This window comes from Podarcis raffonei, chromosome 14, assembly GCF_027172205.1.
Source record: "Podarcis raffonei isolate rPodRaf1 chromosome 14, rPodRaf1.pri, whole genome shotgun sequence".
NCBI lineage: Eukaryota > Metazoa > Chordata > Lepidosauria > Squamata > Lacertidae > Podarcis > Podarcis raffonei.
In genome coordinates this window covers 36619931-36637699 of record NC_070615.1, presented here as the reverse complement: position 1 = coordinate 36637699, position 17769 = coordinate 36619931, and the positions used below count along the sequence as shown (strand labels likewise).

The following is a 17769-nucleotide window of genomic DNA, read 5'->3' as shown; positions in this document are numbered from 1 at the left end:
TACCTAACTTTAAGCCTAAAGCCTGCCTTCAGGGATCACACTGTGCTCTGCTGAATCGTGAGTAAACTTACTTTTTGTTACTTATAATAAGACTGTGGTGTCTTTATTCATTTAGGAGGGATTCTAGGGGTCTTACCAGGAAAATATTAGAACACATTTCAATCTGGACAAACCAGATTGAATTGTGTGTTGTCTTAAGAAACTCACACGAGTTTGCAACTAGGTTTCTGCTGTGTAAAGGGGAATGCACTCTGCTAAGTAAAGGAACTTGCTAGCGCAAGTTAGGAAGGATATTAATAAACAACATATCCTTTCCTGCCACTCTGAACATTCCCACAATGAATAGGCTATTCAAGAGAAATGGTATCTAAACTGCCTATGGACACAAAAGTGGGACTCACCGTGACACACACATTGTTGGTGCACCATCTTCACCTGGCTTAGAAGATGGTCCAAAGCTTCAGCTTGACCTCTTCGCCTTGGTGCCCGCCCATCATATTCTCTCCAGTCTGAAGTGGGAAGCAAATCAAATACATAGAGAAATAGCAGCACAAGCTGTTAGCAGTTTCAATCCATTACAATATTTTCCCCTCACAGTTGTTTCATACCCATAGTACACTACTGAACAGCTTTCTGGACAAAACATTGCTCAAAACACAATTGATCTATTGACACTAAAAGCTAGACTTGATGAATGGGTGAAGATCATCATCATTTGAAAGCCTTAGTCTTAGATAGTGGTTTTCAATTTACAGGTCAGACCCACAACTGGATCCAATCCTTACCTAAATGGATCAAACCAGCAATAGCACCACTACCAACTTTCGTATGATCATTTTCGATCTTTAGACCTGGTTTGCACATAATAGAAAATCATGAATGAGCAAGCATGAGGGTTCCTGACACAAAGAGTGTGGCTGCATCCCTCTGGAGAGCCAGTGTGGTGTAGTGGTTAAGAGTGGTAGTCTCGTAATCTGGGGAACCGGGTTCACGTGTCCGCTCCTCCACATGCAGCTGCTGGGTGACCTTGGGCCAGTCACACTTCTTTGAAGTCTCTCAGCCCCCCTCACCTCAAAGAGTGTTTGTTGTGGGGGAGGAAGGGAAAGGAGAATGTTAGCCGCTTTGAGACTCCTTAAAGGGAGTGAAAGGCGGGGTATCAAATCCAAACTCTTCTTCTTCTTCTGTCATGCAACTGCCATGCTATCTGGGGCTAAACCATGTCATTATGTCTGAACCTGGGCTCATGGTTTGTCTCTGCCAGACAGATCATGAGTGGTAAACCAAAAACAAACCTTGGTTACAGCTTGTAGTTTGTCTGGAGTGAGAAACCTTAAGCCTGGATTTAGACATATTAAGCTACACCATGGTTTAGCCCTGGGTAGCACAACAAGGAAAAGACTGGGGAAGGAGTAAAATCATTACTGGTAACCCACATGTTTGCTTGTTCATGCTAAGATATGGTTTGGCTTAGTGTTACATGCTAAGTAGGTCTTAATTGGTTTAAGATTAAAAAAGAGAAAGAGGTGACAGTAGAAGGGGGGGAGGGGAAGAACACAGAGGAAAAATATGGCTATGTACAGTAAAACATTAACAGCCAGTTTCATAAAGTAGGTTGATGTTTAAAAAGTCCTGACTTTGCAAAGATGGAAGATAACTATTTAAGACTGTATCTGCAGTATGAGTAAGGTTACATATAGTCCTTGTTTTAGAAATCAAAATTCTGCACTGTGGTACTCCAAGTTCTGGAGCAAGGAAAATCATATTATGTATCTTGAATAAATTACACTAATTAAAGAAAGTACAGTATATTTATTTATGGCTATTAATTATCATGCTGCTAGACATGGAGCTATGAAAAGCATTGCAGCCCCATCCCCTGATAACTGGAAATTGTATTCAGCTTCTGGGATTTCACCAAGCCAACATGTTTTAAAGTATATCACTGAAATCCAGAGTCTAGTAACTGTATTTCCTGTTTTAATGAATGCTGAGATTTTTTTAAAGATGCCGATTCTTTCACTTAATAACAATTTCTCTTATTTAGCACAGAAATGCAGATAGTTCTGCCTAGGATTCCCCCTAGCTTTACATGAGAGTTCAGTCTTAAGAGGTGCAAATCATGTTAGGCAAAACAGAAGCAATAACCCAAAAGCAGTAACCACTGGTGGGAACTGCTCATAAGGGTGATGGAATTTAACAGCTGCCGCCAGTAGGAGGAGACGACAAATCATAGTAACAAACAAGGTTGGGTCTGTTGTAGCTCTTTTCAGTATTTCCGCAGCCTCATGTCGGCTGCTGGCCTTCAACTGGGCAGAAGTTTCTTCATACTAATGGTGAGAGTTAAACTCACCTAGACAAATAAATAAATAGAACCTCTTCCTTGTGCTTCTTAGTTATGAGGTGGCAGAGCTACTGAGCAGCACAGGCTAGTGTGGGGGAAGCAGACCTTTTACATTAACTTTACATTAATTGGTTTATACACTCCCCTGTGTTGCTGTTTTCCATGGAAAGATCAGCTCTGTTAACTTTGGCTGGGACCTGGTGCTATTTTTAGGTGCTTTAAAAACACCCAGGGAGGTGCTGCACACTTTTACGTGACAAAAGTTGGTTATTTTTATTTAGGGGAGAAATATTTTCTTTAAAATTTGAAAGCAAGGAATAAATTACTTTATAACTCAGGCTGGAATGTTATAGTTACATGCTATATTATACAACCCAAAGCTAAAGGGCCTAATCCATCGATCTGAGCTCCGTTAACTTCCAATTTGGTCATGATGGATTTGCATCCCTGGACCACATGGACTGTCCTTAAAGGTATTGCCTTTGTGGTTGACGGAGCAAGATGTGTAATTAGCAGAGGAGAGAATGACATACAGTTGTTTAACTATGAATGTCTCATCATGTTAGAGAATGACTGACCATGAAAGACACAATTTACAGCTCTTAAGTTGTACACAACAGCAGCATTATTTACAGAAACCTTGTCTTGTCTTGGCTGTTGTTAAAGGGATGGAAATCCTTCTTGGCCTCAGTGACAGGAATTCTATGATCTAACTGCATTGTAAACAGGGGGAAATATAACTATTAAGCTTGGAATTTTTCTTTTACTTGAATTCGGCTTTGCTGTATTATGTGCATTTCACATAATACGCTGGGATGAAAATCATACATCACCTTCATTGAGCCTGTGAATGGGGGCATTTTCTGCCACTTTCTCAGGGGAGAAGGAAAACTGATACATTTTAGGGGACACAGGCATATTTATACTTACATATACCTATGCAAGATGAGATGGCAGAAGGCTTCCTTAAGTATTCCTTTATTTAAAACAAAATAAAGCAAAAAGACTTTCCACCATTCAGAGTGGCAGAGGAGCTCCAATCAGCTGCCCATTCTGCAGTAAGGGCAGCTGTCTTTCCTATTAACCAACAATGCTCCTGGGAATGAAGCTATGTCATGACATAGCATTGTTCCCATTTAGGCATCATATACGACCAAAGTGGTTGCTGGTCCAAATCCCTAGTCCAAATCCCTGCAATACAGGAATGCTGTCCACAGAAGTCCCTGGGTGGGCTCAAACCACCAACCTTTTAGTTAATAGCCAGACATACTAATCCACTGCACTACTGAGACCTGTATTAGAATTAGACCTCTGATGCTGCTTCAGGGGCAGCAAACCTCTCTTATCTAAAAGGAAGAAAAACTTAAGAAAACTGCTTCCTCAGCCACCAGAATGTATCAAAGCTTCCACCCTTTAAAAACCCAGGTTACAGGTGAAGTTTTAGCTTCTCACCCCCCAAAAAGAAACCATTGAACCCTTCAGGTTAGCTATACGTAGGGATTCTGGTCCCTTCACGACTCACCAAAGCCCAAGCTTATATGGTGTAAAATTTATTTCAGTTGGCTTCTAGTGATAGGTTATATTAAGTATCATACATCTTGAGCTCTTGGGATGGGAAAAGCAAAAAAAAATCTAACAACCTAAACAAAATAAATATATAAGAGAGTAGAAAGGAGATCAAGGATACCAAAATAATATTTTAAATATATGGGCCTTTTTTGTTTAAGAAAGAAGGATAGAGAACCATTTAATAATTAGAAGTGTAGATAAAAAGGAGCATTGCTACTGCAAATTATGCTGCCATGGGAATCCCTGAAGGGCATGTTAATTTGTAGGACTTTGGTGTTTCGGATAACCAGAATTTGGAGACACAATGTTCTGGTTTTTGTGAGCTGTGTGCTGCGTGCCTTACAATATATAAAGAGTATACCTTCTCTTCCATCACCACTGTTACTACTAGACCTATCTGTCCTTGCACATTTTGAATGGGGACAGCATGTTTGTAAGTCAATCCCTGCTTTTTCTTTAAAAAAATTGCAATTCTCATAAAATTATCTTTGAATAGCCCATGAAAGTTGGTGCCATAATCATTATTTTAGTCTTCAGAATGCCACAGTCCCCTTTGTTCTATACCATTGAGTGCTCACTAAGCTCTAAAACATGAGCAAGACCAGTAAACTAGCCTTACGGTATGAACGATAAGGTGTATGTTTGATGCTCCCTGATGTTTCTACTTACTTGATGGAATAGCAAAGGGTGGTATTGAAGTTTGCGGAGGTCCCCATCCCTTCATGTTGTAGGCAGATACTTGGACGTAGTAAGCTGTACCCTGTAGGGAAAGGAATAAGGAGTCACATGGACTAGAGAAAACCTTGTTGCTCAGAAGGGTGAGGGGTGGTTTCAGTTTCCCTTCCACTAATATAGTCACCAGGTGTTCTCCATAATATGTCATTATTGAAAGAGAAGGAGGATGTGGAGCAATACTGTCTATGGCCTATGAACTTGCAGAAGCAGTGCAGGCCATCACCATCTTGCACAGTCTTTCTGTCTTCTCCTGTGTCATGGGTTTAGACTAAAGTTGCTGATAAACTCCAGAATAACTCAGATGGTCTGACAGATTTTGGAAGTTCAGCTTTTGCAGATTTAATTTCTGATTGAATTCAGACAAACTTTTGTCTGTATCATATCTGATTAAAAATAAAATCAATTAGGGCTTCAGGGTAGCACAGCAGCTCCAAAGAAGTCTCTAAACCCTGCCGTGATATTTGTGCTGTGTGCCAGGCCAAGAGGACTCGGCATATTCCACATCCTTCCTACCACAAATGGAAACCCTACTAACCCTCCTATTTCATATTACTTAAGTGGGAATCATTTGTGATGTGATGATAGAAGCCGAGTTTAATGATGTTGTCTTGCATTAAAAGTACCCAAAGATCATATGCAGATGTAATCCAAGTCCACATAAATTTTCCGGATGTCCAGCAGATACCCAGGAAATAAATCTGAATTCCCCTCTGCATCCAGTGTTGCCCCATAACCTTGCCAAAGAATATTTGTTATGTATTCAGTTCCTGGATGCATAATATTGCCCTAAAATAGGAATGACTGCTGGTTGTGCCCAGTAAAGCAGTGTACAGTGGTACCTCAGGTTACATACACTTCAGGTTACAGACTCCGCTAACCCAGAAATAGTACTTCGGGTTAAGAACTTTGCTTTAGGATGAGAACAGAAATCGAGCTCCGGTGGCACAGCAGCAGCAGGAGGCCCCATTAGCTAAAGTGGTGCTTCAGGTTAAGAACAGTTTCAGGTTAAGAACGGACCTCCAGAACGAATTAAGTACGTAACCCGAGGTACCACTGTAGACAGCCTTCAGTCTGTACCAAATTATCTTGAGTCCCAACCCCCAACTTGATTGTTCCTAACAGTTCAGTTTCACATGTGGAGTATGTCTTTCCTATTAAATGTATGATCAAAATCAATCCAAATTCTTTTTTGGGCCACAGCCAATTGAACCATGTCAGCTGATTGTCAGCCTAGTGGTATCACATAACTAGCTTCACAAGCAAAGATTCCCATTGGGTATATTATGTGTAATGTAAGTTTTCTTAGGAGGCTAAGGGAGCAGAGCAAGCCTACAGGCCATTTGTTGCAAAATCATATCCCTTTGCAGCTCCCAGTCTCGTCTCCCCCATAACTTGCTGTTTGTTCAGAAGTCTGGCTCCTGTTTGAGCTCTTGGAAGCTGTCCACCACACAATGGGGAGGGGACAGCTGACAGGCAGTGTGGGTCCTGCAGTTCCCAGAGAGATAAAACTGCAGGGGTGGGGGGCAGGTCCCAGCCAACCCATGACCTCCATACACTTGAGGGTTGGAGTCACTGATTCTCATCTCCAATTAGCCATGGAGCTGGTGGAGAGTTTGATCTTTGCAGGTGGTGGGGGTATAAGATTTATTGGCTTGGAGTGGGGGTGTGAGAAGGAGTGCCATTGGGTAGAAATCACAGAAAAAACTATGGCTCACACGGTTTAGTGACTAAAGCTCAACTGCAAGACCCTGAGATTTCAGCCTGGGGATGGCTGCTCCTTCCCATGCAATGCATACACTGAAAGCTATGAACTGCTCCTGGCATTTAGCATGTTGCATTTCATGGGAAAACGGTAACTGTAAACAAATCATTATTATTTTCTAAAGATACTGTTTTTATTATGTCTGCATTAAATGTTTCCTAATTGTTTGACAGCTTTATCACGTCATTGCAGAATCATATGCATAGCAAGTGCGGGGAAATGAGTGGGGAAGCAGGAAGAAGGGAAGAAAGTGGTACCAAAAGAACAGCCCTGAAATTACAAATGTGTTCACAACAACAGGCAAAAATAGTTGCACAAGAGGCACATCTCAAAACTCATGAAAAGGAACAAAAATTAGTTTCATATCTTGCTAAATTACTGAGACTGCTTGAATTCTTCTTTATGCTCAGGGGCAACCTCAGACATTTTGGTTTCTGAAATATAAGTAAAATATTCACCACAAGCCTTTGTACTGGACTATTTGGCCCAGAAGCCTCATGACCAGGCATGGAAATATGCACTCATTTGTGGCAAGAAAAAGCCATGTCCTGATAAGGAGAAACCTAAGTTAGACCCCTTCTGTTTCATATATTATTGTTGTATGTGCAGCTTGATTTTCATTAGGAGAGAACATACAAATATTTGGTCTTTCCTCTGCAGTCTCAGTTGGTACAGGCTAGTAATAAATTTATGACATGCTCTGCATATCATGTACCTCATTTCAGACACCTACTTTCTCACACTACAGCAACAAGAAGCCTGTTGCTGGAGCTCTTACCTCAGTTATCTCCCCCACTCCAAAAAAACCATATTCAGTTTTATGCCACACCTCTATTACTACTACAAGAAAGGTATTGCTCTAGCTGATCATTCAGATTTGTGAGTAAACTCTATGTAGACCATAGCTATCTCAATCAGGAAGAATGACAAAATCCACTTAACCAAGTTTCAGAGGAAAAGAATTTGGGGCTCATCCCCTGCTTGCAGCCACTACTTAGGGCAAATGCTGCATCTTGCTGCCTTGTAATGTAATGATTGGGTCTTAAATAGGCCACACACATTTCAGGGAACTTAAAATGGCTACTTGCATGCAGTTAACTTAATAAGTTCAGTGTTGTGTGAAGAAGTACCAATCCCTGAAATGGGCACTTTTCTTAAGAAAATCATTCAGACATCCTCATATTCTGGCTGTGTGGTGGGCAGAGGTTCACTGCAGTTAGCTTGCACTTTGGTGAATTAGAACAAGAAGTATGGGGTGAAGGGATCAATTGGGGTCATTCCCTGAAGTACCCTTGTGGCTCAGCACACAGCAGAGTAACTTACTCACCGAGAGGAGGCCATGGATGGTGATATGTAGGTTTTTCAGCTTGTTGATCACCACTTCACCCAGCGGTGGGGAGAAGGTGGGGGAGCAGCTCCATTCGACTGCAAACAAAGGAAAAGCACAGCCACTCCGTCAGTAATTGGGAGTCTTTCATCAGTAAGGCAAAGGATGTAGTGCTTGGCAGTCAGTCAGGGCTAGATTAGAAAGCTAGGCTGCCAGGGATGGTACAGCTGCTGTAAGGGGATTGACTGTGAAACTGAAGAACCAGCTACAGCGGGACCAGCTGTGCATACTGGAAAAATGTATTGAGAAAAAAGGCATGGAAGAGCTGGGGGGCAGGGAGGGAAGGTGTCAATTGAGAGAAAGAGAGAGAGGGAGAGTGCAACAACAGGGCACACCTTTTTCATATTCAAAGGACTTAACTCCCTGCCAAATGTGCAATGCAGGAGCTGCACATAGCGCAGCAGAGAAGTCTCTATAGCTAGGGTTACTTCAACTCTTTATCTCAGCACAGGAGACGTAACAGAAAGAGTTAAAGGCAAAAAAGGCAGGCTAAAAGATGAACAGTCAAGCTGATGAACCCAGAGATAAAAGAGAGAGCACAACAGATGGACCAAACAAAGGCAACAGAGAGAGGGTGGGAAATAGACAAAGTAGATTAAGTGGCAGGATTTGGTGGAGACTGGTAAAGGAAAATTCTTCTGAAAGCCAAAGTTATGATGACAGGACACAAAGGATTTAAACTGCTGGGAATTCTATGTTGAGGGAGCAGGTGTTGAAGCCAAAAAGGGACATGCTTTTATGGGATCCAAATAGCCTGAAGATGGGACAGAGTTATGGCATTCAACTTGAGTGAGCACTTGGGAAGACATTTCTAAAACTTTTAGCAAAAAGCAACTTGCCTAGTGTAGAACCACCACCATCTAGACACTACCATAAATCAGCCACATATTTCCTTCTCAAATTACAGAAGAAGTGTAAGGCACTTTCTACCAAATTTCCAGAATAGCAGATTCTGGAGAAGTGGTGAGATTGATTCATGTCACAAGTGGCCACCAACCAGATGGACTAGAAGAAAGGCATGAAAATATTTCAAATTCAACAACTAGAAAACTTAAACTCAGTAATCTCCATGAATTATGCAAATTTGGTGGATGCATAATGTCTAAATATTTCAAATGCAAAATCAGTTTGCAAAATTACGAAGAGCTTGGCAGTAACTGAGATGAAACTGCACACAGGAACTGCCACATGAAACCCTGGACTATTTATTTATTTAAGTAATCTCTTAGCCTTTCTTTAGCCAGAAGTCCTAAAGTAGGTAACAAAAAATAATTTTTAAACAAATACAATAAACCAAAGAAAACAAACAGTAAGCATATCTTTAAGAATTCAGTTTAAACTCTTGTGTGCCTGTGCAAATAAAATAGATAAAAACAGAGGGAAGGGAATTCCAGAGGTGGTGCTTATAACTGAGGCCTTATCTCTTATCACCACTCATCTTCTGATCCTAGACAGCAGCTCAGCACTTCCACAGCTTCCCCTGAGGTGACTGAACAGGATAAACAGCTGGGTATAATCTGCATTCTGATGACATCTCATCTCAGATCCTGGAATGAACTCAGTGGTTTCATGTATACGTTAAAACAGCACAGGGGATAAAGAAGAGTCCCACAGTGCAATGGATCAGACTAATCAAAATGACATCCAGACTGGAACAGAAGCACGGTGCCCTTCATTCCTATAGTGGACAGTTAGTCCAGAAAGATGTTTAAAGGTACTGAACACCACTGAAAGGTCCAGGAGAATCAGCAAGGTCATACTTTCCTGATTTATCTCCTGGCATATATCATCCACCAGGATGACCAAAGGTGTTTCCGTATCAGATCCCACCCTGACATTAAATTGAAATCCATTTAGATACTTGGTCTCATTCAATAGTGACTCAAGTTGCCTAGCCAATTCATCTGAGCATTTTGCCCCCAAAAGGTCTATGAACAACTAGCTGTTATTTCCTGGGTTCAGTGAAGGTTGTTTTTTTCCAGGAGCCACGACACAACTGCCTACTTCAAGATGACTGACAACAGCCACTTTTGCAAGCTAGCCTTTATAACATCCAGGAACAAACCTGTCAACCCTCTGCACAAAGCAAACTATAAAGCGAACTAGGCAAGTTATAGTAGATTATATTCTTCCAAGCACCTATCAGTGTCATTGGACCTCAATAATCAAAACTCATCCAACAGTATTTAACTAGATGGTGTTCTGGAATTATGAACAGACTGTATTTCAAGAACTGTGGTATCCAAATTGCTGTAGATGTAAGCAATTTTATCCTCAAAGAGCCTACTACTCTTAGCAGGCATCTAAGTTTTCCTGAACATGGGAAAGGTCTTGGGCTATATTGGGCAGCAAGTTGAGGATGCAATGGGGAAGCAGAAATATTGCTTCATTGCCAACACCACTACAAAGTAGGCTTGAAAGCTGGTCCCCCAAGCCTTCTGAAATGGCCCATACATGCCAGGCCAGCACTTCCCCCCAGAAATATGAATAATTTATTTTTATTATGGCTCATCTGGCATTCAGCAACAGCACCATCAGGCCTGATGTGTTGATAGCAAGGTCATGTACTTCACAAAGCCTGGAGGAAGGCCTGCAGTGGGAGACGGTCACTTCATTCCTGACCTTCCTTAATTATTTGAAAGCATTTTTACCCTGTTCCTTAGCCAAAGAGTTTCAAACAGTAGTCTACAAAGATTAGTATTAAGGCAGTCTCTGCCCTCGGGTTCATAATCTATACATCTGAGTGGCCTTTATACCCCACCCCATCTTTGCTACAACCTGCTCATAAAGATTTCCACAGGGACATCCCTCACTTTGTTAATTTCACTCCGCAGGAACATCATAAAACCAACCAATCAAGGGACCAAAGCAGCCTTCCTTGAGCTCTATAAAATACCTAATGTGCCTGGTGTACAGTCTAAATATGTAGCAGCTTCCTATGTTCCAGGAGTAAAGTAGAGAGATGGGTAGGGAGGCCATGAAAAAAGATAACTTACCATATCTTAATAAGTTATAATTGCCTTGAAAAATATTTATTATATGTTATGCAAGCTCCTCATAAAATTAATATATAATTAATAATTTTTAAAGGCAATGGTAAATGATTAAGGCTTGGAAGATGCATAGATGGATCAGTAACAGATGTCCATCACCCATCCATTTGGCAGTTGTACTATATATAGGGACGCAGGTGGTGCTGTGGGTTAAACCACAAAGCCTAGGACTTGCCGATCAGAAGGTCGGCAGTTCAAATCCCCATGACGGGGTGAGCTCCCGTTGCTCGGTCCCTGCTCCTGCCAACCTAGCAGTTTGTAAGCATGTCAAAGTGCAAGTAGATAAATAGGTACCGCTCCGGCGGGAAGGTAAACGGTGTTTCCATGCATTGCTCTGGTTTGCCAGAAGCGGCTTAGTCATGCTGGCTACATGACCCGGAAGCTGTACACCAGCTCCCTCGGCCAATAAAGCGAGATGAGCGCCGCAACCCCAGAGTCGGTCACGACTGGACCTAATGGTCAGGGGTCCCTTTACCTTTACTATATATGTTTTGTGATATAATTGTATGTAAGCAGATTTTAGACCCTGTAAACTACAGTTCAGTACCACTGAACTATGCTGATGCATTCCTTTTTTCTCTTTGGACCTTCACATCTTCAATGTATATCCATAAATTATTCACCTCAAAACGACAGACAACAAATAATTCAGAAAAGGTGAATTTTGGAAGTGAATCAGTGGGCCCTCAGGAATTTACTTGGATCAGATTCCCAGTCAAGAAGGATTGTTCCAAAAGAGAAAAAAAAATCAATTCACAGTTCCATGTAAGTTTAATTCTTGGGTAATATGGTTCTGAGCATCCTTTGGATTTACCTTTATATTTGGTGACAATGGCTGAATTGACACTTAGGGGCTCCTGGAAGGAAACATCCACAGAAGTGCTGCTTGCCACCGAAAGGTGAACATTCATGGGTGGATCTGGAACCCCTGAGAACAGATAGCACAGGTATAAGGAGGGACATATCCTGGTGTATCAAGGCCTCTGTGGAAGGAATAAATCTTCAATATAAGCCTAATTTACAACTTAACTGCCAGTCAGAATGATCACAAGAACAGAGACTCTGTTATGAGGCGAGGCAGGAAGGTATGTTTCCTTTGCAAAATAAAATAAAATATTCTGAGAAGAGATATGATGGCAATTTGCATGCACTGAGATGGGTTCAATCAGCAGAAGATGCAAGACCAAAGAATCCCCCCTTAGGTTCAGTAGTCAGATTATGTGGGACAGGTAGGGAACCCTTAATGAAATCCACAAGCTGCACGCCACCTCCCACAATTTTAGCCAAATCATACTCCTCCAAGTTTGCCTTCTAATGATAGTAGCTAAAAGAGCCATTACAAAACAAAGCCACTTCCACCTTAAGGAGGAGGTGGGGTTGCGGGCTTCACGGCCCATCCACATGTGCGGCGGGTGGAGGCCAGCCCCGCATGATTGGGGAGATTCCCAGCCGCATCACCCCCGAGCCGTCCAATCGGCTGGTTCGGGGGTGTGGCCTGCCCTATAAAGTCAGGACGCGGCCGGGGGTCTCCCTCTTTGCCACCCACCAGCTGTTCCTGTTTCTCCCACCCTCCCACCCCATAAGGTTTTCATTCTTTAACCTTGCTATAGACCTTGGTTGGTCGCCGTTGAGGGGCCTGGTAGGAATTATTCCACTTGGCAAATTGGCACCAGCCACTTGGTTTTTGCCTACCTCGTAGCAAATCGTCACAACTTTCTGGGTATTGGTGGTTAGGCATTGGTATAGTTCAGTAGATGGAAGAGGGGAGGTAGCGCCATCACCTGCCCCGCATATTGAAGGGTAGTCAGTTAAAGGATTCGGGGGGGGCGTGGCCCTGTCCGAAGCTTAGGGAGGTTAGGGCCTAAGGCACGCCCCCTATCAGTGACCCCGGGGGAGTTCCTAGTTGATGTGCATCAGCAGGACTCCCCCTACTGGTGGGTAACCCTTCCCAGACTTCAAGCAGACGGGCTGGAGTCGGATATAGTCAGTTAGGACCAATGCCTAAGCCAATACCGCTCTTCACCTATAACCAATAAAGTTGTGGCCTTTTTTAGCCCATTAACCTTAATAATTGCATCATGTGTCATTATTTCCAAGGGGGGGGGGGGACTCGCCATGCAAGAGACAGACCTCCCTCTGCAAGTCAAGACATTGTAGAGTTTTGAGATTTTTTTATCTCCCCCACCACAAAGAATCAGCCATTGCTACAAGTGAGAACATGACACCAAAAATAGTCAACTTGTCATACAGAAAAGTGAGGGAAACGTTTTCTTTTGTGAAGCTAAGCACCTGGATTGGCATTCATAGTCTAGGGGTCACTATGATAATTATATCTGAGCTAGGAAATTAATGCTTCCGAAAATATCAAATGGGTTAGAAAGGTGGCAAAAGGTACAGGATACCTTCATTTATTATATCAACCAGAAAGATCTAGAATATTGGTTTTGGGTGAGAGAAGCAGTTTCAAATCTGCTCAATGAAGGTTGACTAGAACAGCACTGGGAAAGCCACATTCACCCAGTATGGACCTACCGATTTCATTAACTAGTGACTTGCTTCAAGATTCTGTGAATCACTAAATTAAGAACTTTACCATGTGCTGCAGACAACATGGGGTTTATTATGGCAGGTCCACTTCTTCGTTTCTGTTCTGGACTAATTACATACTGTAGGACCCAATTTCCTATCTCTAAAACCCTGCAGTGACATGCCCACTGTTCCCATCCCTGATCTACTTAGAGGGTCAGGGTACATTGCATGGTGCTATTTCAGACACTTACGAGCGTGCTCAAATCCGGCATTCATGCGCTTGTATAGCCGATAACGCCATTCCCATGCTTTTAACTGTTTCTCTTTTTCTGAGCCATCTGCGCTGGGTAGCTCATTCACCACCTGTGCAGTAAGGTCATTGACACGCTGCTCTGCCTCCTGGACCAGTGTTGACAAGTGCAAAGACCGACTCTCTAAACTTACAACTTTGGAAACGGAACAGAGGGAAAAGGAAACATTTAATACATTGCACAAGAAGAGGAGGAAAAATACATGACCAGGCATAAACCTGCCTGAAAATTTCTGAAGTGATTCTCTTTGCCTCTACCCTCAGAAAACCTCCCATGCTAAGCAATCCCTCAAGCCGAAGAAGCACAGCTTGATCCTCATTTCCCAAACAGCATGGGATAAATGGTTGGTGCAACTGGAGTTTGAGCTATTAGATAAAACCACAAAGTTGCTTCTCCACAGCTGCTTCTGCAAATTTGTGATTCTGGCTCCTCTTAAATGCAGATTTAAAAGCCAAGCTCAAAGGAATTCCAGCTCTCCCTTCCCCCAGAATCTGCTGCTTATCAGCGAGCAGAAATTCTGTCTTGTGGCCAGCATAGCCTTGTTACACAGCAGGATGCATCCACCAGTTCAAAGCAAGTCTTTCGATACCAAGCTAGAACTGAATTCTGAAATTTTGCTTCTACTGCAGTGGTACCTCAGGTTACATACGCTTCAGGTTACAGACTCTGCTAACCCAGAAATAGTACCTCGGGTTAAGAACTTTGCTTCAGGATGAGAACAGAAATTGTGCAGCGGCGGCGCAACAGCAGCAGGAGGCCCCATTAGCTAAAGTGGTGCTTCAGGTTAAGAACAGTTTCAGGCTAAGAACGGACCTCCGGAACGAATTAAGTACGTAACCCGAGGTACCATTGTATTTTATTTATTTATTCAAGGTATTTTTATTTAGTAGGAGCTAACATGCCCTGGAAGACCCCAGAAACCTGTTGGAAAATGGCAACTATGATGCTCTTGTCATTTCTAATACTTAGAGGAAAAGGTAATTAAATGATGAGCATTCTGCTCTTCACTACCAGAATGAGCCTTAAGCATTACCGAAACAAGGTTTTTTTTTGCATTTCTTACATTGAATGAAAAACCTACATTGACTAAAACATACTGTATTTAAAAATGGGTTTTTTGCTTTTAAACCTGGATTAACAGCATTCACATTTGCATATCTATTCATATTAGTTATCATGATGACTTCATGACTAAAATATGAAAATATCCTCATTCTGTCAGAATATTGGAATGGGTCTGACTTAGTTTCCCACAAGCACAGGGTTCCGAATCTGCTTGCACCCACATCCCTACCAGCACCCAATATACCAGTGTGTGTGTGCATGCCCCCCCTTTACCTGCCCCACGGTCGTGCCTTCAGTAGACAGCAATGTACCAGGGTGGCAGATGTGGCAAGGGACCCCAGCAAACTATTGCTGGATATCACTGCTCACCGCTTGTACTAGGGACAATTTCTTACCATTAAATGGGATGGCCAGGTCTATTACTTCATCCAGCTTTTGTCATTACTGTTTGAGAAGTAACATATGCACAAACCCACAGCTGGAGCACAATCTGTGTGAGGTATTTCCCTTTCCTCAGTCTAGATATGTTAAGAACAAGAGGAGAAGACCCCCATTGAGGATCAGAGTGCATATACTTTATTCACAGGAATCTCTTGGTTTGCCTGACTCCTATGGCTAGGCAGCAAAGAAATACACACCTCTTTTCTATCTCCTTTCACTGAACTCCATTATTACACACAGTGCCAGCTAGGCCTGTGGCTACTCTCTGTGTGGGCCACCCAGCAAGCAGAGACCCCAGTGGCTGCATCTAGCGCAACCTATTTGTGTGTGTGTGAGAGAGAGAGAGAGAGAGAGAGAGAGACAGACAGACAGACAGAACACAAACTTGTGAGAGAATACCCCCCCCCCAATCTCCAGGGAAAGAGTACTAATAAACACTTATTCAAAGTCACTCCCCTTCTGCTCTCCATTCACAGAAATCCCTTCATTTGAAGAAAGGGCAATCTGTTCCTGACCCTAATACCAGAACTGTCAGCTTATTCATGAGGCAGACTACCTGCAAATAACTAGCAGATGAAGATTTTCCTGTTGCTCTTAGCTAGTCATCTGAAATGAGGTGAATTCCCTTCTCATCATTCTATTCACTTCACCTGATCAGGCAGCATTAATGCTTCTTGCAGCAAAGCTGTTCTCTTCCAAGGTAACACTCTGGAGAGTAAATTTTGGCATCCCTCGGGTGAGGATTCAAACAGTACAAACGGCTCAGCTTGAATCTATCCTAAGCCCCACTTCTTATTGTGTGCAAATCAGCTGAAATAATCTCTTAGGAACATGCCACAAGGATGATGTGACTCTTTATGGTTGTGACAGTGCCAACCTCCTTTGGTATTCACTCTTGGCATCATTCCTAACACCAAGTCAGATTGATAACTACAGCTTCTAGGATGATATGCTGCTCTGGAACCTTTTAGCTATAGCTTTCATTTGCACCATCATGTTTCAAGAAAGCGCTACTGTACTTTAGGCACGACACAGAAAAATCTAGCAATGTGATTTTTCCTGTACTGAGGGAACATATAATCCAGCTATGAAAGACACAGGAGCACGCTAGGCATCAGAAACCCTAGTTCCAGGGTCTTATATGTTCTCTTTTTTACAGCTAACTCCTTTCAGATGCTTTTCATTTTCCACATTTCACCAAAAGAGAGTAGAATTCCCATTGCTCATGATATCAAGAAACCTAAGTGGCCAGAGTTCCTTAAGCATCCACGGGAAAGGACAAATTGGGTCACAGGATTGGGCCATTGACTGGTTACTTACAGTGAGGGCTTTCTTTGGCTCCAGCCAGCAACAGAGTCTTGGCAATAGGTGCATTGTTGGTCATGATGGCAATATCCAGTGGCAGAAGACCCTCACTGTTTGGGGTGTTAAGATCCAGCTCCTCTAGGCTAAACTGCTTGAGCAGCTCCTGCACCTTATCAAGGTCCTGCAGCTCAACAGCCTCAAAGAGTGCAGCGTTGCCTTGAAACTGCAGAGAGGAACAGAGTCACACAAATGTAAGTATGCCACTCATTTCACAGTCTTCTCTGCTCAGTTGCTTTCACTACAGTAGCAAGATAAAATTGAAATGAGGGTGGAGTAGATCAGTGCAGAGGCCAAGAGAAGAAGACAACACTTTGCTTTCCCACTGCAGCTCAAGCCAAATTTACCACATCATAACACCTCTAATGAGACAGGGTAAATGTGGGTTGCAAGAGCTCAGAGTCAGGAAGATATTTGACACCTCTAAAGTTCCTATCAAAGTCCAGCAGTCCGTTTGCCTCCTTTTCTTTACACCAGCCGCACTATGCATTCAGAGTTCATGACACAACAGTGGGTAGGTAGGCAGCCAAAATCCAAAGCTATTGCCACACTGTGGCAAGGAACAGCCAGGTAGTCTTTCAGCAACCATGGTATGGATGGAGCAGAAGTTGTTCTTCTAACAGGACATAAAAATTCTAAAAACCCTCAGAGCTCTTCAGTTGTTAGAGCAATGTACTCACGGGATAGGATTTGCGGAGCTTATCCTTTTCACTCCTCCCTGCTATGCTCCCTTCATCAAATGACATGTAGTTAACTCTGAATTTCCCAGAAAGGTTCCGGTAGAGCCTCTTAGCAGCATTTGGAGATGAGGGTCCTGGTTGCTTCCTAGACTGGGCTAGCTGCGGGTCTCTCATTTGCTGTGTCATTTTAGGTGAGGAAGACCTGATGAATAAAAATAAAAAGACAGATGAATGTTAAATGTCTAGAAATACAAGGAGAGGGTGTCCAATCCAGAGCCATGCACAGTGGTCTGATTTGCACATAATGCTAAGCCAAGCTAAGGTTTGGTATGAACAAGCAAGTATGCAGGAGCACAGAGCAAAAATTGTGGTCATTTCATTCCTTTCCTGGCCCTGCTGCTGCCACACTAACAGCAGCTAAGCCGTGTGTGTGCAAATGTGTGAACCTGGGCTTGTAACCTTTATTTTGCTCCAAACAAACCACAAGCTCTAGGTAACAAACCATGACTCTGGATTCACATGTAACATTAAGCC

At 42.7% G+C, this 17769-nt stretch overlaps 1 protein-coding gene across 13 annotated transcripts in view; it reads right to left on the bottom strand.

Moving 5' to 3' along the window:
* LOC128401994 (ankyrin repeat and fibronectin type-III domain-containing protein 1-like) overlaps positions 1–17769 on the bottom strand; it is a 315884-nt gene that overhangs the window by 16408 nt on the left and 281707 nt on the right. For 12 of the 13 annotated variants that reach the window (XM_053365682.1, XM_053365687.1, XM_053365688.1 and 9 more), the window contains 7 exons: positions 17236–17437; positions 16514–16721; positions 13628–13822; positions 11662–11775; positions 7735–7832; positions 4580–4670; positions 402–509 (listed from right to left, as the gene is read on the bottom strand). In XM_053365682.1, coding sequence (XP_053221657.1) covers positions 402–509; positions 4580–4670; positions 7735–7832; positions 11662–11775; positions 13628–13822; positions 16514–16721; positions 17236–17437 — 1016 coding nt within the window. The remainder of the gene's footprint in view (positions 1–401; positions 510–4579; positions 4671–7734; positions 7833–11661; positions 11776–13627; positions 13823–16513; positions 16722–17235; positions 17438–17769) is intronic. The other variant, XM_053365690.1, reaches the window with a different exon arrangement.